Source organism: Dendronephthya gigantea, unplaced genomic scaffold (genome assembly GCF_004324835.1).
Source record: "Dendronephthya gigantea isolate DGI-Jeju-01 unplaced genomic scaffold, DenGig_1.0 000082F, whole genome shotgun sequence".
Taxonomy (NCBI): domain Eukaryota; kingdom Metazoa; phylum Cnidaria; class Anthozoa; order Malacalcyonacea; family Nephtheidae; genus Dendronephthya; species Dendronephthya gigantea.
Genome location: NW_021163092.1, coordinates 18,601 through 45,773, shown reverse-complemented (window position 1 = coordinate 45,773; position 27,173 = coordinate 18,601). Strand labels below are relative to the sequence as shown.

The 27,173-nt window shown below is 35.5% G+C and overlaps 2 protein-coding genes across 2 annotated transcripts; one reads left to right on the top strand and one right to left on the bottom strand.

Moving 5' to 3' along the window:
• Positions 1-7,872: 7,872 nt before the first annotated feature.
• Positions 7,873-9,130, top strand: LOC114532890. The gene is made up of 3 exons (XM_028554478.1): positions 7,873-7,948; positions 8,503-8,908; positions 8,968-9,130. The coding sequence occupies exons 2-3, from the start codon at positions 8,511-8,513 to the stop codon at positions 9,128-9,130; spliced, it is 561 nt and encodes a 186-aa protein (XP_028410279.1). The 5' UTR covers positions 7,873-7,948; positions 8,503-8,510.
• A 1,514-nt stretch (positions 9,131-10,644) lies between these two features.
• On the bottom strand, positions 10,645-14,953 carry LOC114532889 (nephrocystin-3-like). Its single transcript, XM_028554477.1, has 6 exons — positions 14,688-14,953; positions 14,058-14,396; positions 13,428-13,514; positions 13,050-13,136; positions 12,672-12,884; positions 10,645-10,894 (listed from the first exon to the last, which is right to left on the bottom strand). The coding sequence occupies exons 1-6, from the start codon at positions 14,951-14,953 to the stop codon at positions 10,645-10,647; spliced, it is 1,242 nt and encodes a 413-aa protein (XP_028410278.1).
• Between the last annotated feature and the right edge of the window lie 12,220 nt (positions 14,954-27,173).

Below are 27,173 nucleotides of genomic sequence, written 5' to 3'. Positions count from 1 at the left end.
ACGTCTAACTACATGATAATCACCCTAAGCACATGCACATCTTCTATGTGCCAGAAATCGTTTAGAAGCAAACTCATTCTGGTGATCTCGTTGTCATGGCTTTCCACCTCATATTCCAGATCTAAAACCTATGGAGCACTTGTAGAACCGTTTTAACCGGAAGAGGGCGAGGCACAGACCCACCAGCCAGGCTGACTTGAGGCAAGTGGTCAACGAATGCTGGCAAGGTATTGAACGTGTGACATTAAAAATCTATGGAATCTATGCGAGCAAGAATAAAGGTCATTTCAAGAGCAAAAAAGAGGGAACTAAGCAATGACATGTAAATGCATGTTTGCACATTAAAATACGTAAAAATGAATATCATAACATCTCATAGTTGTTGTACAGCATGTATTTTTCTGTTTACTTGTTTACTTTTTTCTAGTTCACTTATCGGTAAGGTTTTCTGTAGAATATTAATATATGCTGCTGAAACAAAGAAATACAGTCACTGGACTCAAACTTTTGCCTCCTACTGTATATATATATATATATATATATATATATATATATATATATATATATATATATATATATAACAGGTATAACAGGTTTAACTTTAATAATTACTTGATCATTCCCAACTTTGTGATCTTCTTATATATATATATATATATATATATATATATATATATATATATATATATATATATATATATATATATATATATATATATATATATATGTATATAAACAATTATTAAGAAATTCTTCGTATGAGATAAAAGAGTGCTCAATACTGCAAGCAAATAGAGCAATATATATTTATTCATTTACATAATTCTTAAAAAATTGGCATCGCCACTCTGAGTTTCATGCCACAGAGGCAATCATCAGGCGACTAAATTTCAGTTTGTTACAAGTTTGATGACGTGCGACTTTCTTGTTTGCGCGTGCGTTTAAAATTTCCTGCCCAGAATTTTTCTCGGTGGCGGCACTTGGCGAAGATCTCTGATTTTTTGTTCAGGAGTTTGTTTGCGTCACCCTGCAAAAGACACAGTTTCTCTGCAATACAGAGGTTGCATCGTTTAGCACCCGGCGAGTTTGCTGGCGCGCGTTTTGTGATGGACCAGGAAAGTGTAAACTTCTTATCATTTCTTTTCAAATTCCAAATATACTTTGAAAGTTCAGTTTCCTTCTCGTACTTGGCGTGGTTAAAGGACTTTTTATGGTTGCTGAATCTTGATTTAAACGAATTCGCGGTCATTCCGAGGTATTGCTTGGTCTCATCTTCGCTATTTAATACTATTTCGGCTGAATAAACCACGTTCTTAGATAGGCACTTTTGGTCAAGTGGACACTGTGAGGTATTTCTGCAGTTACAATAACGGGGTAGTTGCTCCTCAGCAGCTTGGTTCAACATCTGGTTGTTGTGTCGTGATATGATGTTTTTCACGTTTGGCATGCAACTGTAGCTAACCTTGACTGTGTTTCGGTTGAACAGCTTGTGCAGAGGACTAGAAATTGGGAAATGCTTGTCGATGAGTCGCAGGAAGTCTCTGGCAACATTTGTTTTCACGGATTTACTAAACGGAGGATTGAACCAGATTACGTTTCTCCGCCGTGTTCTTTTACATGAAGGGATTGAGGTGATTTGGGGATTACCGGAGGAAATATATATATAATATAATATATATATATGTATATATTTATATATATATATATATATATATATATATATATATATATATATATATAAGAAGATCACAAAGTTGGGAATGATCAAGTAATTATTAAAGTTAAACCTGTTATTCGCTACTCCTCTTTTCGTTGTTTGGGAGTAGAACTAGACGAAAAAATGAGCTGCGATAAGCATATAGAGTTTTGGTTAAAGTGGGGCTGCGCTATGGAATAGTCTACCAAAGCAAACAAAGGAAAAAAAATCTTTAGGCATCTTTAAAAATATGATAAAAAAATGTAACTACTGAGTCAGACATCAATTATCCCTAGTTTTTATCTTCTTTAATATCTTCTTTAATAAACATTGCATGTTTATTCGTTTATATTATGATACTATTTTTAATACTTGTACATAGGTATTTTTCATCTATTGTAATTGTGTGACGCCCCTCACGAAAACCATCGACAGATGATGAGGGTAGCGTTGCAAAATAAAGTTTTATTGATTGATTGATTGATCTTCGGGAAAATCCGACAGTTTCCGACGTCCCGCGTAGGGTCCACGCGTAACCTGGGGGGGGTAACCTACTAATATTTTCCGTATTTCACATAATTTCGCAGCTAAACTTTGCATTTGCACTAATTTAAGTAAGATCTTTCTAACTGCATGTGATGATTTATTTTCTTGTTACTTCGATCAAAAATTAGTCGAAAGCTCGAATCGTCCATTAGGATATAAATTATTCTCGGAAATATATTTCATAATAATTTCGTAATAATCAGACATTTACCTCTTCATAATTACTTCCTTTGTCTCATTCACCTCCTCAATGTTTTCAATCTTCACCTTCAGTCCTTCTACTTTGATTCCAACCTTTGAAAACTCTTCTTGCAAGCGTTTCTTCATTCTTCCTGATTCATAATCCTCTAAGATCTCCATAAACCTAATGTCTGTGAGACAATGTAACACAACCCGCAAAGATCCAGGTTTAACGTCAGGAGGATCTTGACCATCGTGGTTGCCACCAAGAGCATTTTGCACTGCAACGTCAACTAATGGTTTCAGTAATTTATAACCAACATACAGAGCGCCGAGACCCAGACCTAGTTTAACGACTGTGTCGCACACCTTATTTACCACTTCCACCTTGTCTGTCTCGATATGGAAAAAAAATTTCCTACTGAAAAGGGATCCGCCCCCTCGAATAACGTGTCTAACTGCCGAAGATGATTCAGCCATTCAGGATATTCGAGACAACAAACTAAAAAACAATAGAGAAGTTTAGAACATAAAGAATTTGTGCGAGGCTTTTGGCGCTACCTCACGTCATTGTAGGAACTCGGAACTACTTTATACAATCCTTGAAATATTTTCTGCTTTTTCTGCTTTCGTAATGATTTTATACGTATACTGAGCAACACTATTATACTACCTAGCAACATATAGCTGCTTTTATTTTCAGAAATAAAGACTAATATGTTACAGCAAACCCACCTACAAGATTTAATTTTTGGCATTTTGACAATAATAACATACAGGGGTGGTCAAAAGTCTGAGTCCAGCTGATAATATTTTTTAAATTTACAATAAACGATATCTTCTGAGTTGGAAAGCGGATTTGTTGATATGCACTGGCGCATTACATGATAGATCAGCCTCGCTTTTGTTTACTAGTTAACTCACATGGTGTTTACGTTGTACAAGAAATGCGGGTTATTTTTTTTGGGGACAAAAGATGGCAAAAGAGGTTAGCGAATTATCGAAATCAACAATAAAGGGATATCTCAGCGAAAATTGCGATGAAGTTTTAGGTGTCCCGAGAAAAATTGGAACGTTTCGTGAATTAGGTTCGTATTCAATCAAATGAAAATGTGGGAGACCAAGAGCTACTCCTGCAAAGGAAGATGGAAAGAAAGTAGATAGAAAACCAATGGAACGTCCTTAATCAATGTTGGAATAGAATTAAAGCGGTTGTTCTAACAAAATTGGTTCACTCTATGCCAGGAAAAAGTCAAAGCTGTTTTGAAACGTAAAAGAGATCTTTCAAAATATTAGAACTTGTCCCAAGCTTATTAGAACTTCTCCGACATGTATATATCGATCACGTGACATTATTATGCATCAACTCGCGCATTCTTAATTAAAAAGTAGAAAACATTTTCTGCGTTTCTTTTCTTTGACGTGTACGAAAACCTAACCCTAAGTTTAAAGATTTTATCTTGGACTAAAAGACTAATAAACTATAACGTTGTTGGCGTTAGTTATTTAGAGTATGGGTTAATTTGGACATTAAGAGCTTTTAAAAAACTTTATAAAAAAAACGATAAAAATGTTGGGATTTAATAGTTTCTGCCTGTGTTGTAAATATTTAAATATGTATAGAAAGGAGGATGTAGTGGAAGTATTGCATATTTTAGCATAATAATTAACATCATGTCGAGGATATAAATATGGCAGCTTTGCATGTATAGAGATTAAACTTGTCTTTACATGTGGAAGTCTGGCTGTATTTTTGTAAGAGAATACACAACACAATTGGTACTTTATTTTATGAAAATATTTAGAAAAATTATTTATTTCTAGGCAAAGATTTTGAAACTGTGCGCTCTTAATCACCAATGAAGCAAAGTTCAAATTTACTCACTACCCAACAATTCACATGCATGCTTACAGAATTATCATGCAGAACGACTAAATATAAAGTAGCTACAAATTGAATGAAAATTGACCATTGTTACCTGTTTTAAAACCCGAAATTCTACCAAGGTTTCTAAGCCATACTAGAGAGTCTAATATTTAAGAGTTTAAGATTTAGCTTTTTTACGTGTAAGCAACCGTTGACAGATAATTTAAACTATATAATTCACAACTATTCCTGCAAAACGTAACGACAATTCTGCCTATACAATTTAATATTCTGAAAGTTTATCACTGGTAATTTAAATGCGACTAGAATAGGATAAATTTTGAAGTCAAACGAAGACAGTGGATATTTTTAAAGTCCGAGATCTGAATAAATATAGCTACCAAATGAAATAAATTAATAATCACTTGCTAATAATCGTCGCTTCGTAACGGCAAACGAAGCTGTCGTGACAAATGAATCCGGTACCGGGTGAATTAACGCAGCCATAGCAAAGTAATCAGTCTTTATATTTAACTGGACTAAGGAATTTTAGCATTTTGTCGTATATCAGAAAATCCAGCTTGAAAATAACTGCTCTACATCTACAACACCTGCCGCGACATATTGGAGTGTATGCGTTATTGTCGCGAGCTGAAAACCGCTTTTTACGCATTTACCAGAATCAGCGAATGAATAAAGAAAGTTGTCTTACCTTAAGCAATAAAATGGGGATACAAATTTGAACTAATCCGTGTCTGATACACTTTCTAGTGACAATTACAACGTCGCTGTATTAGGAAGTTGCAAGAATAATTGTGCTTGTTAGTAATATTTTGCATTTCCTATGATGCATGCATAATGACGTGAGAAGCCGTGAAATCTGCCGGGAATTCTGGTCGTAGTATAGTTACGGCGGGAAATTTTGAAGTTTTCGAAGTAAAATTTCGAAATTTGAAGGAAAATTTTTCCCCGTGACTACTAAAACCAGAATTCCCTGCAGTCGTCACGGCTTGATACGTCATTATTCATAAGGCTATTGTCTTACGGATGAGACATTATTATCATCATATCGATTAAATTATATATAAAAGGGAGATTATGTACACTTTTAGTACTGGTTCAACACCTTACACACAAAAATGGTGCGAATGGAAATTTATTCTCTCACTATTCGCAACATCTCACAAAGTAATATTGTAACATAGCTACAAATGCCATGTAAGCAAGCATACATTACTTTGAGGCACCCAAATGCGCTATAAATTGTTTTGATGTTTTCGTTATTATATAATTTCATACAGTAGGCTCGTACAAAAGGATAACCTATTTACATGTAAAAGTTTGTTGTTATGCCGTTCTTCTAGGAAAGCATAAAAATTACAACTAAATTATAGTGCCTAATTGTCTATCATTGACATTGTTGATATCTAAAATTCTTTGTCTGTCAGAAGATTCTTAGACAAGTATGAATCAGGCCTCAGCCTAGTTTATATATTTTCATAATTGTCCTGCATGAACATGTCAATGATGTCATTTTTATTGCGTGATATAATCCGGAGAAACCGGTCATTGTTAAATATACCTAAGTAGCAATCAATATTCCATTACATCGGCCACCTTGACATCAATCAGATGTTTACGACAATGGCGCCTAAATAGAGCCCAGGCCCGCTCCAGCGATTTGCTGACCGCGCTAGGGACCAGCGATGACCACATGTATATCTGGGGAAGCGAGGCGTCAAAATATCGCGAATTTCAGGCTTTCTAAAGCAGAGACGATTAACTAAAGGCTCGAGTTTAAGAAATACCGGTACATTTCAGTTTATTGCCCGTTTCGTGGACTGTAGTTTGAGTAATAGCCCTTACGAGTTGCAAATTGTGATTTATATCACTCTAGGTTGACGGCCACGGAATGATTGTATGTTGAAATAGCTTCCAATGACTGCAAAAAAGCTGCAGAATCGATCCCTTCTAAACGTGTTTGGAATTGCGACTTAAAACGACAAACAAGGTTAGTACTTTGCGTAAGGCGTATGGTTGTATTTTGAATTAACCAACTTTCATAACACCTGCTATTGTGTAGATACGCATTTCAATGTATAAGATAACACTAGAGACAGTGCTGCATTTTAGACAAATATTATGGTAGAGCAATATTTTATCACTGATGTAAAAAAGGTTTTCTTAGACATAACTATTGCCTAGCCTAAGATATAGACTGGCAAGGACAAAATACGGAATCAATCCTAACACTGAAACCTAAAACTATTGAAATCACCTATTATTAACAATTGAATGTCTCGTTCGCGAATTTTTTCCTGCGAGGATTAACCCAACTTACAACTGCGCACGCGCTGAAATATAAAAATGTGATGGTAAATCTAAATATCAACTTTTGGAACAAAACTAGCCCATTATTTGATAAAATATAAGTTAGGAAAAGGCAAAAATATACAAGACGGCCAGACAGAACATATATTAAAAGCCTTCTAGCATTTAGAGTATCGAACGAACTGGAATTCACAGTAAATCTTCCTTTTTTTTTCGGGGTGGCTTTAAAATATTTTTCGAAAACAAAAGTTTAAACCTAAAAGTTAAGAAAACCCGCGGAAAGTTAAGCTTTCTAATCTATTTAAATTGTAAAATACATCTTAATTTTCAATCATTGAGAACACGCAAACGTCTCGTATCTGACATATTTTTTTTAATAAAACGTGTCTCAATTAAGAGTTCGGAAACTGTCGTTGCTTATTTGATAAACAAAATGTTTGAGACGAAAAATTTGTTAACAGTCACCTTTTACAGGTGTTTTTGTAGAATGCCACTTTTAGGACTCTCTGGACGTTTTTTCTCTTAGTTTCTATAATGCAGTGTTTATTTATGCCCTCAAAATATGGATTTGAAGACACGAATGAAATCACTCCTTTTTACCGCCATTTTTAGCCTTCGGAAACGTTCGGAACCGCTTTTTAATTATTTTTAATCTCACTTACAGGCAGAGTTGAGGCGTGCGCAGACGTTTTTCCGCGGTGTTATTGTGAGGTCTCTTTTGCGTTTATTGCGTCAACACTGCACATGCGCAAACAGGAACGGAACATTATCTTTAGTTTTTGCACAAGATCAGATTTGTCGAATAATGCGAGGGTTTGATAGCACATGCATGCATGACGTATGATGCTCTTGATATGAATTTTAGTAACTAGACAACGATGAAATACAAAATAATAACGCATTATTACTTCCACATTTACACTTTCGTCCATCTTGAATTGATATTCGGAAGGATATCCTTTTTTTGGATTTGTTTTGTTTCTTTTAATCATCATTGGTTCCCAAGGAAGGAAATTAATTTAAACCATTTGACACTGTTCAAATTTGTCCCTTTGTGATTGCTTAGCCTGCACAATTATTCATGACTCGTTTCAAATACAAGTATTTCGCCTGCTCGCTGTCTTAACAAAAACGGCAAGCTATTAAATTACAGCTAGACATCGCGTGTATTCAGCATTTCAGATGTGTGGACATAATCTGACGAAATATATACTATTGGAAAACTTCGTTCATTTTACGTTTTATAAGACAAGCAAGAAGTCCTTATATTAGGAGTATATCTTCGGTGCTCACTTTGCTATCACAACTGCGTGGAAGGATCAAATCAGGTAGAAAAATTACGGAAATTGGTGGTACGGTAGGATAATTTTATTTATCATAATATGATTGTCAAAAAACTTTTTGCAGAAATTCAGATCATGTCTAAGTTAATCATTGCTGCCTTTTAACAATCCTTGTTTTAATTGTATTATATTATAATATAATAGTATATTATTATAAAGTCTAAACATATTACCGTGTGTACTGAAATTTTTACAGAAATACTGGAATTTTAGCTTTATTTAACGGACTTTTTTATAATCATTTGCCATAATATTAATTACCCGTTTTACACCTTAAACGCCACGTTTGGGTAGCTATAGTTGATGAAATAGTTCTAGAACACTTCGCTTTATCTAAATCAAATGATGGTCAAAAGTGATGACCATTTATTACAATTATTTTATTATATTATATTCCGTTATTTTGTAACTATAATCTTCGCAGTTTTAGCCATGCAAGATAACTGTGGTATTGACTTTTATACCTCTTGCCTTGATTAAAATTTATGTTTATGTATAATATAGCTGGAATCATGTATTGAAATTTCCGATCTTTCTAGGAACGACAATGTATTTATCTGTCATCATCATAGCAATATTCGCAGCGGTTTTTCCCGCGTCAGTTCGTGGCCATGGTATGATGATGGACCCAGTGAATCGCGCGAGTCGTTGGCGCAAAGGTTACGGAGGTCCAAAAGAATACACTGACAACCAACTGAGCTGCGGTGGAAGAAATGTACAATGGGGGAAACACAAGAGCAAATGTGGCGTCTGTGCATGGGACGAATATGGCATCGCTAACCCTAAGTTCCATTATCCCTGGGAGTTCGCAAAAAATGCGCCGATTATGAGAAGCTGCCAGGAAGGTCAAAAAATTGAGGTTAAAATAAGAATCATGACAAATCATTTGGGTTATTTCACGTTTCGTCTCGCCCCATTGACACAACAGCCGATCACGCAAAATGAGTTAAACAAGATCTTGCTGAGAATGCCTGATGGAAACGCGGAGTGGGAACTGCCCCCAGGAAACGGGGTCTATACACTATCACCCTGCAGCTGCCCAAAGGAGTGACATGTTATCACTGCGTGATGCAATGGTGGTGGAGCACTGGTAATAATTGGGTATGTAATCTCTGCTCTTTCGGCTTGCGTTTGAACATATTCGTTTACGCATGCGCATGCTACTAACATGAGAGCTTTTGACCACTTAATTTATGACTGCATGGATGATATCTACATCCATCAAACTAATGCTGGCTGTTATGTTTAATTAATTATTTTTCAGCTACATGTGCTTCCCCCTTCCTGGGATAATAATGTAAGAGAAAGCTGCTACGGAGAGAATGCATATTTAAATTAATTGTGCCACAAAACTGAGAAAGGTGTTCAAGTTTGAATGAACACATAGCATTTCTCTCGATGACATTTTGGGTGTACTTATAGTAACATGAAAAGCAATATTTTTAGAATCAACTGACCATCTAAAGAATAAACTCAGTCTAAAATGGAGGTTTTGCGCTCACGGTTTTGAAAAAAGTTCCCCAAAAATGGCGGCATATTCGACATCGTGGGACAGGGTATTTGGAAGTGCAACTTTTTTGACAAGTGAGGCTTTCTTTTCTTCTGCAAGGATGTCTTTTAAATTTAACGACACTCATAATTTTATGATATTTTACACACTATAAACAACATCGCAAATGACCAATATTATGGTAAACTGAAGGAGTATTTTTTACTTTATTGCCGAAGTAAACAAGATTTTGTTGGTTATGACTTTAGATCTTTCTAGACAAGAGAAATCATTGTTCATGTAGAATTGTTGATGTAGATCAAAATTAGAGTGAGATCTCTTTGTTATTCTCTACCACGAATCATCTCACTTAATTCATGCATGTGTGCCACAAACGTGATACAAATATTGGAGGCATATGCGATTTTTGAACTTATTTATCTATTAAAGTGCATGCGTATTAAGATTTATAGAAAAGCCTCCTATATGTGTTGTGCAACCGTAATTTATGACCGCAGTTGGCGTCCTATCTCTGGGAAGATCGTAATTAATAAAAAATAGAAGTTAACATAGTCGTATTGAACTGGGTGTTGTGAAAATTTCGTGCTCAAAGCCCCCATCAGCAGCTGCATGCGCATCCTTATTTATTTTACACTATACGCTATATTGAATAATCTGATTCGAAAGGTTTTTGAAATCCAACTCTAATTCTTAATAACAAAAAACAAGGAGTACTACTCTTGTACGATAATATGATATGTTCTAGCCTATATGTATTTGAACCTAAAAAGTTTGTTACAAATTTAGTTACTCGGTGTTTCAACTCAACACTATATTTGCTAATACTAGATTGTTTATTGGCACGTTTTAGCCTCACGACCACAGGTTCTTATGGTATAGTTGGACAAAATAATCAATATTTCAGTCCAATACTTTACTTCTATTATTATTTAAATCAACAAGTGATATCTGAACAAGTATCTGACTTCTACTCGTGTTACAGAAAACACAATCATAAAATTCTGATAAATATATATGCGAAACTCTATAAACTAACATTGGGGAATAAAAACTGGAATTTAGATTAGATATTAGACTGGATGCTCTGTATATACTCTAATATGCCCTAACAAACAAAAATGTAGTGGAAATTTTTTTAATGTTCAGATGCTCTTCTCTACAAATTATCCCTCTAAATTGGCGGTTTCATTTGTATCTGTCCAGGGCTGGCCTTATCATTCAAAAGACCTTTTACCCGAGAAATATCGAGATCATATTCAGCCATCTCAGGATGATCTTCTCCAAATAGTTTTACCAGGATTTGTAGAGCTTTCTGTTTGGACTCTAATGCTGACTTGTAATCCTTCATTTCCTGGTTCGCGATCCCAATTTGGGTATAACTATCAGCTGTGTCGGGATGATCTTCTCCAAACAATTCCAATCTAATTTAAAGGGATTTTTTGTGCGACTTTAATGCGGGTTTGTAGTCTCCCATTTCACATTGTGTGGCTCCAATGTCCTCGTAAATAGCAGCAGCGTCAGGATGATTTTCCCCATGTAAATTTAAACTGATTCTTAGAGAATGTTCATGCCATTCCAAAGCAGACTTGTAATCTTTCATCTCACGTTGTGTGATTCCCAGGCTGACATAACTTAAAGCAGTATCGTCGTGGTATTCACCATTCAGTTTCAGTTGCGCTTGTACGACATATTGATGCAGGTCAAGTGCTGCGTGGAGATCCTCATTGAACGTTGTGTGACACCAATTTGACGATACATCTCTACGGTGTCGGGATGATTTTCTCCATATATTTTTAATCTGACTTCGAGGGATTTTTGTTTCCATTCTAACGCGGACTTGTAATTTTTCATCGGATGTTGTTTAGAGCCGATGTTATAATAAATATTCGCTGCATCTAAAGCTTTCTCATGCGACTGTAATGCAGACTTGAAGTTTTTCATTTTATTTTGTGTAACTCCGATGTTGTTTTATATTAACTGTCAGCCGTGTCAGGGTGATCTTATCCATATAGTTTCAAGCTGATTTTAAGTGCTTTTTGTTTCGATTCTAATGCTGATTTGTAATCTTTCACTTCCTGTTGTGTTATTCCAATGGTGTTATAACTGCTAGCTGTATCGGGATGATCTTCTCCATATAGTTTCATTCTGATTCCAAGCGCTTTTTTTTTTCAACTGTAATGCTGACTCTGATTTGTAATCTTTAAACTTGCTCTGTGTGTCCCCAATATTGACGTAGCTGTCAGCAATGCTAGAATGATTTTCCCCATATAGTTTTAATTTGATTTCAAGAGCTTTTTGGTGCAACTCTAATGCTAACTTTCAGGTTGTATTGTGTGCATCCAATTTTGTTATAACTCTCAGCTGTATCAGGATGATCTTCTCCACATACGTTTAATCTGATTTTAAGTGCTTTTTCATATGAATCTAATGCTGAATTATAATATTTCCTGTTGTCTTGTGTGTACTCAATGTTGTTATAACTGCTAGCTGTGTCGGGATGATCTTCTCCATATGGTTTAATCTGATGTGAACAGCTTTTTTATGTGAAACTATAATGCTGACTTGGAATCGGCTTTCATCTCATTTTGTGCGTATCCAATGTTGTTGTAACTGGTAGCCGTGTCGGGATGATCTTCTCCATAGAGTTTCAATCTGATGTGAAGAGCTTTTTGATGCGAAGCTAATCCTGACTTGAAATCTTTCATCTTATTTTGTGCGTATCCAGTGTTGCTGTAACTGTCAGCTGTGTCGGGATGATCTTCTCCATATAGTTTCAATCTGATGTGAAGAGCTTTTTGATTTGAAACTAATGCTGACTTGAAATCTTTCATCCGATTTTGTGTGTATCCAATGCTGTGGTAACTATCAGCTGTGTCGGGATGATCTTCTCCAAATAGTTTCAATCTGATGTGAAGAGCTTTTTGATGTGAAGCTAATGCTGACTTGAAATCGACTTTCATCTCATTTTGTGTGACTCCAATGTTGTGGTAATTGTTAGCTGTGTCGGGATGATCTTCTCCGTATAGTTTCAATCTGATGTGAAGAGCTTTTTGATACGAAACTAATCCTGACTTGAAATCTTTTAATTCATTTTGTGCGTATCCAATGTTGCTGTAACTGATAGCTGTGTCAGGATGATCTTCTCCATATAGTTTCAATCTGATGTGAAGAGCTTTTTGATGTGAAACTAATGCTGACTTCGAATCTTTAATCTCATTTTGTATGATTCCAATTTTGTTGTAACTGTTAGCTGTGTCGGGTTGATCTTCTCCATAAAGTTTCAATCTGATGTGAAGAGCTTTTTGATGTGAAGCTAATGCTGACCTGAAATCCTTCATCTCATTTTGTGCGTATCCAATGTTCTGGTAACTGTTTGCTGTGTCGGGATGATCTTCTCCACAAAGTTTCAATCTGATATGAAGAGCTTTTTGATGTGAAACTAATCCTGACTTGAAATCTTTCATCTTATTTTGCGCAGCTCCAATTTCGTGGTAACTGTTAGCTGTGTCGGGATAATCTTCTCCATATAGTTTCAATCTGATGTGAAGAGCTTTTTGATGTGAAGCTAATGCTGACCTGAAATCCTTCATCTCATTTTGTGCGTATCCAATGTTCTGGTAACTGTTTGCTGTGTCGGGATGATCTTCTCCACAAAGTTTCAATCTGATATGAAGAGCTTTTTGATGTGAAACTAATCCTGACTTGAAATCTTTCATCTCATTTTGTATGTATCCAATGTTGTTGTAATTGTTAGCTGTGTCGGGATGATCTTCTCCATATAGTTTCAATCCGATGTGAAAAGCTTTTTGATGTGAAGCTAATGCTGACTTGAAATCTTTAATCTCATTTTGTATGATTCCAATTTTGTTGTAACTGTTAGCTGTGTCGGGATGATCTTCTTCATATAGTTTCAATCTGATGTGAAGAGCTTTTTGATGTGAAGCTAATGCTGACTTGAAATCTTTCATCGTATTTTGTGTGGCTCCAATTTCGTGGTAACTGTTAGCTGTGTCGGGATAATCTTCTCCATATAGTTTCAATCTGAAGTGAAGAGCTTTTTTATGTGAAGCTAATGCTGACTTGAAATCTTTCATCTTATTTTGTGTGGCTCCAATTTCGTGGTAACTCCTAGCCGTGTCGGGATGATCTTCTCCGTATAGTTTCAATCTGATGTGAAGAGCTTTTTGATGCGAAACTAATCCTGACTTGAAATCTTTCATCTCATTTTGTCCGTATCCCATGCTGTGGTAACTGTTAGCTGTGTCTGGATGATCTTCTCCATAGAGTTTCAATCTGATTTGAAGAGCTTTTTGATGCGAAACTATTCCTGACTTGAAATCTTTTAATTCATTTTGTGCGTATCCAATCTCGTGGTAACTGCTAGCTGTGTCGGGATGATCTTCTCCATATAGTTTCAATCTGATGTGAAGAGCTTTTTGATGTGAAACTAATCCTGACTTGAAATCTTTTAATTCATTTTGTGCGTATCCAATCTCGTGGTAACTGCTAGCTGTGTCGGGATGATCTTCTCCATATAGTTTCAATCTGATGTGAAGAGCTTTTTGATTTGAAACTAATGCTGACTTGAAATCTTTCATCCGATTTTGTGTGTATCCAATGTTGTTGTAACTGATAGCTGTGTCGGCATGATCTTCTCCATAAAGTTTCAATCTGATGTGAAGAGTTTTTTGATGTGAAGCTAATGCTGACTTGAAATCTTTCATCCGATTTTGTGTGTATCCAATGTTGTTGTAACTGTTAGCTGTGTCGGGATGATCTTCTCCATAAAGTTTCAATCTGATGTGAAGAGTTTTTTGATGTGAAGCTAATGCTGACTTGAAATCTTTCATCCGATTTTGTGTGTATCCAATGTTGTTGTAACTGATAGCTGTGTCGGGATAATCTTCCCCATATAGTTTCAATCTGATGTGAAGAGCTTTTTGATGTGAAGCTAATGCTGACTTGAAATCTTTCATCGTATTTTGTGTGGCTCCAATTTCGTGGTAACTGTTAGCTGTGTCGGGATAATCTTCTCCATATAGTTTCAATCTGAAGTGAAGAGCTTTTTTATGTGAAGCTAATGCTGACTTGAAATCTTTCATCTTATTTTGTGTGGCTCCAATTTCGTGGTAACTCCTAGCCGTGTCGGGATGATCTTCTCCGTATAGTTTCAATCTGATGTGAAGAGCTTTTTGATGCGAAACTAATCCTGACTTGAAATCTTTCATCTCATTTTGTCCGTATCCCATGCTGTGGTAACTGTTAGCTGTGTCTGGATGATCTTCTCCATAGAGTTTCAATCTGATTTGAAGAGCTTTTTGATGCGAAACTATTCCTGACTTGAAATCTTTTAATTCATTTTGTGCGTATCCAATCTCATGGTAACTGCTAGCTGTGTCGGGATGATCTTCTCCATATAGTTTCAATCTGATGTGAAGAGCTTTTTTATGTGAAACTAATCCTGACTTGAAATCTTTCATCTTATTTTGTGTGGCTCCAATTTCGTGGTAACTCCTAGCCGTGTCGGGATGATCTTCTCCGTATAGTTTCAATCTGATGTGAAGAGCTTTTTGATGCGAAACTAATCCTGACTTGAAATCTTTCATCTCATTTTGTCCGTATCCCATGCTGTGGTAACTGTTAGCTGTGTCTGGATGATCTTCTCCATAGAGTTTCAATCTGATTTGAAGAGCTTTTTGATGCGAAACTATTCCTGACTTGAAATCTTTTAATTCATTTTGTGCGTATCCAATCTCGTGGTAACTGCTAGCTGTGTCGGGATGATCTTCTCCATATAGTTTCAATCTGATGTGAAGAGCTTTTTGATGTGAAACTAATCCTGACTTGAAATCTTTTAATTCATTTTGTGCGTATCCAATCTCGTGGTAACTGCTAGCTGTGTCGGGATGATCTTCTCCATATAGTTTCAATATGATGTGAAGAGCTTTTTGATTTGAAACTAATGCTGACTTGAAATCTTTCATCCGATTTTGTGTGTATCCAATGTTGTTGTAACTGATAGCTGTGTCGGGATGATCTTCTCCATAAAGTTTCAATCTGATGTGAAGAGTTTTTTGATGTGAAGCTAATGCTGACTTGAAATCTTTCATCCGATTTTGTGTGTATCCAATGTTGTTGTAACTGTTAGCTGTGTCGGGATGATCTTCTCCATAAAGTTTCAATCTGATGTGAAGAGTTTTTGATGTGAAGCTAATGCTGACTTGAAATCTTTCATCCGATTTTGTGTGTATCCAATGTTGTTGTAACTGATAGCTGTGTCGGGATAATCTTCCCCATATAGTTTCAATCTGATGTGAAGAGCTTTTTGATGTGAAGCTAATGCTGACTTGAAATCTTTCATTTCATTTTGTATGACTCCAATGTTGTTGTAATTGTTAGCTGTGTCGGAATGATCTTCTCCGTATTGCTTTAGACTAATTTCAAGAGCTTTTTGTTTTGATGCCAGTTGTGAATCACGTTTAGCCATTTCTTTTTGTAATTTAGCCTAAGAAAGTAATTGCCCTTAGAAGAGTTATTTGTATACCTTTTTTTTGGTGGAGGGGGGGGGGGACAAATGCTGATAAATAATTAGTCTTGTGCCTCACTCATTTCTTTTGATAGCTGTTTTTTTACGCCTTTTTGAACATTAAGATGTAAAAATTTCTCCCTCCCTCTTATTAGGCTCACTAGCTCCGTTTCTGTTTTAGTGTGTGGCACAAATTTTCTCTTAAAAAATTCCTAGAAGGAGTTAATACTTTAGAACCAGACGTACAAAAGATTTTCTGATACATTCGTCGGTCTTAAAAAACCAATCGCAAAATTTAACTGCCTTAAGTTTTCTTACCTCCTTATCTTTATTACCATCCTCCACATCACTAATAACAAGACTTTTGTTATCACTAACAGAAATATTCTTGGTCCGGGGCCTGCGTATATTATGAATAGATGAAGTTAAAAATTACAGTACTGACTATAAATTATAGTACTATATAGGCCGTGGGAAAAGATGTTTAGAAAACGGATTCCGTTGCACCCCTCGTTGAACTACATAATTTTCACATGAATCAATAGATAAAAATTTACTTTATCAGAATCCGTTGTTCCCCAATCGAAACAGGTGCACAATTGGGAAAACAATCCCTCAAAACTTTGCTAATTTCGCGTTTCGAAATATTCGAACCGCCATTGTTTTAGTAACAAATACGCATGCGCTTGTCAGGCAAACTCGCACTGCGCACGCGCATAAATACGCACATGCTTCGAAGTGGAAACACGCTTAGTTATGCAAAGCAATAATAGCTGAAGATATTTATAAAACTCGAACATCCTCATGTTTTATTCATTTTGATGGCTTACGGAACAACTTTGCAAAGTTACACGCCAAAGGCTTAAGAAATTTCTTAAGTGTAGGTCTAAATGGGCCAAACTTAAATGTCAACAAACTGAAATAGCTAAGAAATGCGCGTACGCGAACATCGATGACGGATCTGTCAATTCATACCACTGATTCATACATGGAAAAGACTCCCGACATTAACTTAGAATGGTACCATCATATGAAATACTGGAAGAGATTTTGTGATGAAGAGAAGATCCGTAGACAACAGCGAAAAGAAGAAAGCTCTAAAACTGTAACTTCTACCGAAGAACTACATGTAGAAGTGGAACCAATGGAACCAAGGCGAAAAATTACACGCCAATCAGTCGGCAGTCGCAGACGTTAATAAGACCCTTCCTAAAAGAAACGAGCACGTACTTCCAGAGATATGTATTGTTGGTGGAAGAAACGCTTCTTGGTTCTCACTAGACAAGGTATGGTCATTTTGATAGATATAATTATACTAGTGCAATGTACACTAGTAGCACAGCATTCTCGAGTTTGGTTTTAAAATATCTTGTTCACACCAGGTGACTAAGAAGAGAAGAAGAACCCCACTCATGTTGGCAGAAACAATTGATGCTGGTCTTCTACGTACAGCTGCCAAGAAAAGGAATGATGAACGGATACTCTGCAAATCCGGGGGAAAGACTGTGTAGCACTGGAAATCCGCTATCACAAAGTTTGTTACTACAATTATACAAAATTTCTCACCAGAGGCAAAAAAGCAATTGGAGACTTGAAAGATCTACATCAGTGTACGAGAAGTCTTATGATGTCTTCTGTAAGAAAGTAATCGAGACTGAGGTCATTGCAAATAAGCAAGTAAGGTATATGAAAGATTTGCTGGAGAAATTTGTTATCATTGCTAAGGACACAGAGAATGTGGATGCATCAAAATATAGAGCTTCATCCAAATAACGACTGATGAAAAGTTATCCCCAACTTGTGTTCTATGTACCGAAAATGAGAAATGTTAGTGAGATTGTAAATGTGGAAAATTTGGATTCTTCCAAATTGGTTGAGGAACATATGTCAAATAAGTCAGGAAACAACAATGAAGACTTTGATGAAGAAAGCTATACCATTGATGATGATGATCTGAATTCCAACACAGAAACTGAGGGAAATTCTAAAGTCAATGAGTTACAAATTCTATACAATGCTGCATTGATTCTTTGCCAAAAGGTCCAAGAAATACCAAAACTAAATCTTCCTAAGCCACCACTGGCATCTGATTTGACAATGGATAATATGCAAAAAGTGGTTCCATTTGAACTTTTTAATGTATTGGCTTGGATTTGTGGATTCTCTTCAGAGCCAACTTTAAGTGAGTACGTGCCAATTGAGAGCAAAAACAGTGCCAAACTAACATCAATCGTACAAGACCTTGTGAATTTAGCATCTGGGGGAAGGAATCCTACACCCAAGAGCATAGCACTTGCCATGACCTTAGACAACTGGCAGGTTCAGCCTCAGTAATTTTTCTATTGAGTGGCTTTGGACATTGCATGTCACACTCATTTGTATTGGGCCATGAGACTGCCCTTGCACAGATGAATATATCCAAGGATTCTGCTATTCCTCCAGGCTTTGTTAGTGATGTGAAGGCTATAGTTATGCGAAATATTTAACTTGTCCCTTGATTGTGTGAGTTGTATGTATATTTATATATTCTCCGTCCTGTTTGATACAGGTGGGTTTTTTACATGACGCAATTTTTAATGAATTAAGATGTTAACGTAAAACGGTATTTTGAAACAATAGCCAATGAATTGAAGTGATTTAGCATATGAGCAAGCAAAATGTACAATGTGTTTTCAACAATATTTGATGTGTGTGTATTTATTCGTTAATATTACAAGGTTTAATCTTTATTCCGTTATTTTATTTTGTTGTTTTCACGCGGGAAATCGGGGAAAACCCACAGGGAAAATCCATTTTTCCTGTTTGAGCGTGCGCAGTGCAACTTTGGCTTACATGCGCATGCGTATTTGCTATTATAAAACAATGGCGGTTCGAATATTTCGAAGTGCCAAAATAACAAACTTTGGAGGGATTTTTTTCCCAATTGTGCACCTGTTTCACTTGGGGAGCGACGGATTCTTATAAAGTAAGTTTTTATCTATTGATTCATGTAAAAATTACGTAGTTCCACGAGGGGTGCAACGGAATTACATCTTTTCAATGCTCATCCCACGGCCTAATACTTTGAACAGCATAATTTTCAAAATTTAGAAAAACGATCGAAAATTAGTGCGTTATTGTTATGTCGAGCTACCTCGTATAGTAGATGATAATATACCAGGCTGTCCATTGAAAGTAGATGTCAAGCCCGTTCTGCGCATCGGTTCTGCTCACAACATGTGAGCGCACTTTAATTTAAAAATTAACAAAATTTCCAATGTTTCGTAACGTAACGAACCTAAATAGTGTTAGATATAAAGAGTTTGATGTTCAAAATGTAAACAAACCATTTGTTTACATACGGACTTGACTTCCGGAAGCACTTAACATCATGACAGCCGTTTTCTCAAAGTTTTTTATATCCGGTGTATCTAAACATTGTCAAGATACTTTAAGGCTGAAAAATAGCACGGCAAAATGAACGCAAAGAACAGCAGTGGAAAACAATGGTCGGACGTGAAAACGAAGAATTCAATAGAAACTTGGGGCAATGAAGTCCTTCAACACGTTATGATAAGCAAAAACACTGAAACTAAAACAAAAAGATTTGGTTTTTTAAACAACGTATTTATAGCCAGATTACTCGATGACCTAAAAAGTTTTCTCTAATTCCTTCTTTTCCTTAACTATAAGCCATGGCTATTTGATTTAATTGTTGCATCTCTGCTTTGTTAATACCCGCCATTTAAGTTTCCTGCCAGAGAATGGTAGTGCACGGCTGACTTATATAGCAACGGCGATTGATTATGGGTGCCAAAAGTATTATATTGAGCGTTTTAAGATTTTGTGGCACGCGAGATGAGAAAGAAAATTAATAGCCATGTTTGAAATCGTTATGTCCAACGTGTGACGTCATAACGTGTGATAAATAGTCGTATCCCACGTTATGACGTCACATCAATGCAAAAAATCAAAGGAACTGGGATAAATAACCACAAACTTCGGCTTGGTGATTCGTCATATCATGTTCAACCACTTTCAATAATTTTTTATTGTGACATGCATAATTTGTGGTCATATTTTATGAGGTATTAAAGTGTCAGACGGTTTAATACCCACCCGCACTCGCAATGTAATTACGAAGCGTTAATTGCTGAGATGTTTGGAGTGTGATAAACACAAAACAGCCGCAGTTGCCAATTATAAACCATTAAAAATAAACTGAATTGTATTGCAAGTTGCATAAAAATTACACGGTGTAATATGGCTTTCAGGGATTGCGCGAAAGATTTGTCACTTGGGTGGTTCAAAATTTCAAATCGGAGTTTCTTGGGACTTCTAGCTCATGAATTAATTGTTGTGACAAATTCGAATATTTCAAATAAAAAACTGCTATTGCTACAATCCCCAAAGACGAGGAAATATTTAGACGTTTGATCACAAATATGTGATCCGAAGAACTAAAACTATTTCTTACAAACTCCTGAAACTAAGGATCTTTTTTACGATTCGTTCGCGTACTCCTACTACAGACAGATGAAGACAAATGTCTACTTTTCTGATATGTCAGAGAAATTGAAAAAACCTTTGAGAAAATGTTCTACTCAACCTATAGGTAGAGCCCCGAAGTATATATGTTCTGTTTCATATTGCAGTCTCGCAAGTTAATTTAGGGGTCGATTGTCGATTACATGAGGCGAGTTGACCCGGGTTAAACGAGTTGGACCGCTTTGCTGACTGACCCGCTTCTGAAATGTTTAACCTAAATAATTATTAACATTTGGATTATTTGAGAAGCGAGCGAGCGAGTTGTCTCGTCTTGTCCGGGACGCAGTTCTGGCTTTGCCAGTCAACTTGCTTAGACGAGACAGAAATTTCTCACAACTGCATGTAATAGCTTTTTGACAAGTTGACTCGGCGAAGCGGGAAACGAAATGAGACTAATGAATGAGCTGCATGATTGGTCTGCTTGCCTCGCGACTGGCATGTCGCACGCAATCGTACTTTCTAACTCGCACCGGCAAAGTTATAGTCAACTCGCTTTTTGGTCGATTATATACCTCTTTTTTATGGCGTCCCTTGTCTTATTCACCTCCTCCATATTTTCAATCTTCACTTTCAGTCCTTCAACTTTAATTCCAACCAGAGAAAATTCTTCCTGCAAGCGTTCCTTCATCCTTCCTGATTCGTAATCCGCCAAGACTTCCAGAAACCTTTCGTCTGTGAAACAATGTAAGTCAACATGCAAACATCCTGGTCGAATGTCACGAGCGTCCTGATCATCGCGTTTACCACCCAGAGCTTTTGTAACTGCAGCATCTACTAATGGTTTTAACAAACTATAACCACCATACAGAGCACCTAGACCTAGACCTAGTTTAGTGATTGTTTTACACACTTCTTTTGCCACTTCTACATTGTCAGTGCCGATAGTGATCACAAATTTTCCGCCAGTGACCGATGCAGTAGCTCGGAAAGCTTCTCCAGCCACGGAAAATGCTTCTGCCATTCAAGGAGTATACGTATAGTGAATCTGAAAATATCACTAATCTAAAACAAAGTAAAATAATGTACTTAAATATAAGCAATCGAAGATCTTTCATATCACGCGTTTATTGTGCTTTGATATGACACTTTTAATATTATTCATACAGCTATAGCTAACTTTGACAGTGTTCCTGTTTAATATTTTATGGAGGGGTGACGATTTCGCGTGCTCAAAGAATATCATTCCCAACAACCCGACAACGGTAACAAAAATGAAAACCTATGTAACTGCAGGAACATGAACGAGTGCCCGCTAAATAAGATGTGCTTAACAAAAAATCTAGTTTATAAGGCTAAGGTGGAAGCTGAAGACCCGAAGGAAACGAAAACATACATTGGTATGACAGCGACAACATTTAAAGAGAGATACAGAAATCACAAGAGGTCATTTAACGACATTAGATACGAAAAACAAACGGAACTATCTAAGCATGTTTGGAAATTGAAGCAAAATGAAAAGCAATATAATATTAAGTGGTCTATCGTTTCAATAGCAAATTCAATCAAGGCTGGAGGAAAATCGTGTAATTTATGTTTAGAGGAGAAATTGCAAATACTACGTAATTGTTATTCTAGGTCTAAAAGTGAACTTTTCACAAAATGTGTGCACGCGCGCAAATTCCAAGCTGGACAGTTTAAACGAACACGCGTTAGCAAATACATCGCGAGTAGTAATACGTGAAACCTTAACCGTAACTAGTATGTTGCCTGATGATTGCTTGTAGCATGACACTTTATTCAGTAGCAATTTATTCATTCAAAAAATTGCAATGAAAATATTAAATTAAATGCTCTACAAAATTGTCTAATATTGAGCACTTTCTATTCTTGAAAAGCGAGAATATTACATTATAATTTCAATATATATATATATATATATATATATATATATATATATATATATATATATATATATATATATAATATATATATATAATACACATATATATATATATATATATATATATATATATATATATTATATATATAATATAAGCCTCCCAAAACATACATTTATATAAAGCTTCAAATCATTGAAAAAAAAAAACATCATTTAAGAAGAAAAAAAAATATATTACGTTTCGAAGCACAGCCCCTTTGTCAGAAACGATATAAGATCCTCTCCATTTCATTAAATACCATAGCCCTAACATTTGCATTATACAGCAATTAGTCATCCTTTGACATAAACTAATACTCGTCCCTTAGATTTAAGCCTCTTGGAATATAAATATTCAATTTCTCAATCCAAAAACTTTCCCTTTCAGTGGGTTTATTAACATCAGTGACGTCAATAATTTGCACTAAGAAGTCATTAAACCCTGAATGCCCTGCTTCAAAAAAATGTTCATACAAATGCTGTCCACAAATACCCCTTTGTCCTTTAGCAAATCTATTGATCGAACTCTTATGGTTATTAAACCTTAACCTAATTGACGTCACTGTGTTGCCCACGTATTGTTTACTACAAGTTTTGCAAATTGCCAGATAAATCATGCACTCCCTTTGAATTGCAGTCAAAGAGATGGTTAATATAGAACTCACGCCGCCGAACAGTACTATAAAATACTTCGCCTATCACAAAAGAATCACACACTTTACACTTTTTACTACCACATTTAACCATCCCTTAACTGAACATTCAACTTTTTGCAATTTAGCCCTACCCAGATGATCTCTAAGGCTTTTGGATCTTCGAAAACATACCATAGGCTGTTCAGGCATAACGCTCAAAAACTGCCCAGACAAACCTACGATATTTTGCAATTCCCTAAAAATACCACACAATTCACGCAAAGCTGGGTGAAAATCTATGACAAAAATACTTCTGCTTTTTTGTTCACTATTTTGTTGTTCTACCTCCTTATTAAACTGACTTTCAACAAATTCATTACTATACCCCCGTTTGGCCAAAAAGCCTTTCAATTCCGCCAATCGTTCCTCCAAACACTCATCTGAACGACAAATACGTTTCAATCGTAACGCTTGTCCATAAGGGATTCCCTTCCTCACATATGGGGGATGACAAGATTTAAAATTTAAATACTGATGTGCATGAGTAGGTTTACTATACAAATCAGTACTAATGACCCAATTATCTAGTTCTACCATAACGTCAAGGAAGGGAACTCTCTTATCACTTATATCCCATATATATATATATATATATATATATATATATATATATATATATATATATATATATATATATATACACCCATTTGCAAAAACGTTGGCCGCAGATAGAAAGATAGATAGATACTCGAAGTCTAATTAGAATTGCATATGATTGCATTTGCATGGGATTTCAATCATATTACACAACATATGCAATTCTAATTAGATTTCGAGTATCTATCTATATATCTATCTGCGGCCAACGTTTTTGCAAATGGGTATATATATATATATATATATATATATATAATATATATATATATAATATATAATATTATATATATATATATATATATATATATATATATATATATATATTTATATAAATACAAACAATTTTAGATTTAGATTTTCCAAAACTTGGAGCCTTTCCAGTCCCGCAGTTCAACACTGTATTATCAATGTGTTTGTGTATTACGTAGCGGAATTCAAACCCAAAAGGAACCACGGAACTTCATTATACCACGCCCTATAACGCCATGCTGCATGTGCACCTTATTTCAAACATTATGATTCTATATTTCAGCTATTTTATCTCGTGTTATATTTCATACAGTCATGATTTCCGTGATAGCAGGGTTACATGACTCTAGATAAAAAGGAATTTGATATAATGTAAAAAACTACCTTCTTAATAAGATGTTGACCTCAAGTTTATTGATTTTATTGTTAAAACATGAACGTCCAGTAAAAAGCTATCAGTATCAATTTAGCGAACGATATGCACGAACGACGATACACATTTTCTCGCAAAATTGGACGTCGTCTATGAAAGCATTTAAATGTGAGGCTATTTACAAGAGAAAAACCACTGAATAGAAACGTGGCATTTCTCTTCAATGTTAACTGAGAAAGTTTAATCGACTTTATAATCTTTGTACTGTCTATCACATAGTTTCATATACTTGTATTATAAACCTTTATAATGCCTTTTACATCCCTGTTGCTTTCTATACCAAACAAATGCTTAACTTATATTTTTTCACTGCCAATCAACAGCTTTTAATTACTCAATAACTATCACTACAGTCAAGTCTCGTGACGTCAAAAACTGGATACAATTGTCACACGAATTTTGACTGTCTCTATAAAACTAACGAGCCAATCAAATTTCGTGTACCGTAAGGCTTTACGCGTTTGACGTCATCATGAGAAAAGTCTATTAATTAACTAATTTTATAGTTGGAAGCAAAGGGCGTCAATATCCATTCCCAAAAATTGGGAATGGGCGGGGGAGACTATAACATCGCCTAAAAATGATTAGGTAACGACAATATTGATATAACAATGTTGTGCTGCCCATATCTTTTGTAGTTATTATCAGCACCGCATTTTTCAATGCTGTTAAATCGAGGGATCAATTTTTTAGCTGTATACAGAACAAATTTGAGAATTTTTTTGTGAGTAGGCAATCAGAGAATTGACAGATGTTCGCGTGGCAATAAATTGACTGGCAATAAATCTTTGTACAAAGCATACAAAATTTGCCAGATTTACAACGCTATATTTTGCGTATTTTACAACATTTCGTAACCAAACTTTGCATTTCTACTACTTACTACGCTCTTTTCAGCTCGGTGATTTTGTTGCATTTTCTTACATAGATCAAAAGTTGATCATAATGCGAAAGATCTTTTGCACTGAGCGAGAAACAACATTTGAGTAAATGTCCATTAGCTGTGTATACAAAACTTTGCCAGCCCGACCAAATATTACCTTTTACCGTCTATTTCACTTCAGATGCATCTGAAGTATGCAACTGTGTGAGAATAATTGCCTTACAGGAAGTATGATTGATGTTTTGAAACTAATCATATTCAACGTACTCCTAATGATATTATAAAAGATACATATTTGTATGGTGTCCATGAGTATTCTTAGGAGTGCATGGTATATCTTAATTTTCGTAAAAAATCTTTCAATATAATTTTTTGCAAAAGATATGAGACTGCATGTGTTCTCTTAATCACCAAAGCAGCATAGTTAAAATTCAGTATTACCCAACAGTTATTAAGCAGAACGACCGTTTATAGAGCCACTAAACTTGTCCGATTTGAATAAAAATTGACCCATATTACCAGTTTTAAAACCCGAAATTCCACCAAAGTTTCTAGGCATGCTAGGTTTCTTAGCTAAAGCGTGGTAGCTACCGTTGACAGATAATTAAACTATATATTCATAACTATTCGTATACAAAACGTAACGTCAACTCTCATGTTGTTGCATGTATGCAATTCTAATAATAATAAAAAGATATCACTGTTAATTTCAATCCTTAGTTTATGTAATATAGTGAGATACTTAGCCCTTATATAATTGCACTAAGGAATTTCAGAACCTTTCCGGTCGTGTGTTCATCCAGCGAGAAAAGCAACTGCTTTAAGGCTCGTTTACACTTGCGATTTTTGCTCCGATTTTATGTGCGATTACCTTCTTTTGATAGATATGTACGAGCTCCGATTTCAACATCCGTAACTAATTCACTCGTTCACATCTATCAAAAGAAGAAAATGGCACATAAAATCGCTGCAAAGATTTCAAGTATATAAACGGGGCTTTGTATCTTCGATACACTGACATATCTGGGTTTATGCATTTGGAATTGTTGCGAGTTGAAAATCGTTTTTACGCATTAACTAGAATCAGCGAATGAATAAAGAATTACCTTACCTTCACGGGATAAAATGCACAATAAACTTTGAACAAATCCGTGCCTGATACACTTTCTAGTCACAATTACGACGTCGCTGTGCTTGGAAGTTGCGAGAATAATTGTGCTTTCTCAGTAATTATTTGCATTTCTAATGATGCATGCACTTTATTTGTCTTATAATTATATAGATGAGACAAAATATCATACCAATGAATACATGAACTGAAAGTTAGAAATAAGTGCAGAAGATAAGAAATAAGTGCAGAAGAAATAAGTGTTAGAAATAAGTGTAGAATATATTGTTCAAGATTCTCAACACATTACACAACAAAGTAGTGGTTTCATTCCCTCGTCATTTGCAACATTGTTTCTAACACACATGAAGATATAATTATATACAAATGTCATGTCAGCAAGCATCCATACATTCCTTTGAGGCACCCAAATGTGCTATTTAGATTATTGTTTGATGTTTTCCATATTATATAATTTTATACAGTATGGGATCGCACAAGAAATTAACCTATTTACAAGTTTGTTCATTATAAATAAGTACGCGCTCTCCGAGAAAGCTCTAAAATTATAGCTCAATTATAGTGCTACGAATTATGCTGACGTTGAAAACGGCAGGCTTAAGTTTAAGATTAACGACGCAAACGCGAGCTCATTTCATTATACAGAGCATTTTGTAATATAACATATATATGGTACGCGTGTGCTGATTGGTCAAGAAGCATGTTTCTGTAACTGTATAGAAACACGGGACTTTTTCCGCCGAAATTGACAAGCGAAGTAATGTAATGAGAATTTGTAATTG

What these genes read in the sequence shown, in the direction of transcription:
- LOC114532890 (XM_028554478.1), top strand. Translation starts at nt 8,511, where the DNA reads ATGTATTTATCTGTCATCATCATAGCAATATTCGCAGCGGTTTTTCCC. An exon ending in CAGCCGATCACGCAAAATGA is followed by an intron (nt 8,909 to 8,967) that starts GTTAAACAAGAT and finishes AACTGCCCCCAG; the next exon opens with GAAACGGGGTCTATACACTA.
- LOC114532889 (XM_028554477.1), bottom strand. Translation starts at nt 14,953, where the DNA reads ATGAAAGATTTCAAGTCAGGATTAGTTTCACATAAAAAAGCTCTTCAC. An exon ending in AATGAGATGAAGGATTTCAG is followed by an intron (nt 12,885 to 13,049) that starts GTCAGCATTAGC and finishes TCTTCATATCAG; the next exon opens with ATTGAAACTTTGTGGAGAAG. An exon ending in AATGAGATTAAAGATTCGAA is followed by an intron (nt 10,895 to 12,671) that starts GTCAGCATTAGT and finishes CCTTTAAATTAG; the next exon opens with ATTGGAATTGTTTGGAGAAG.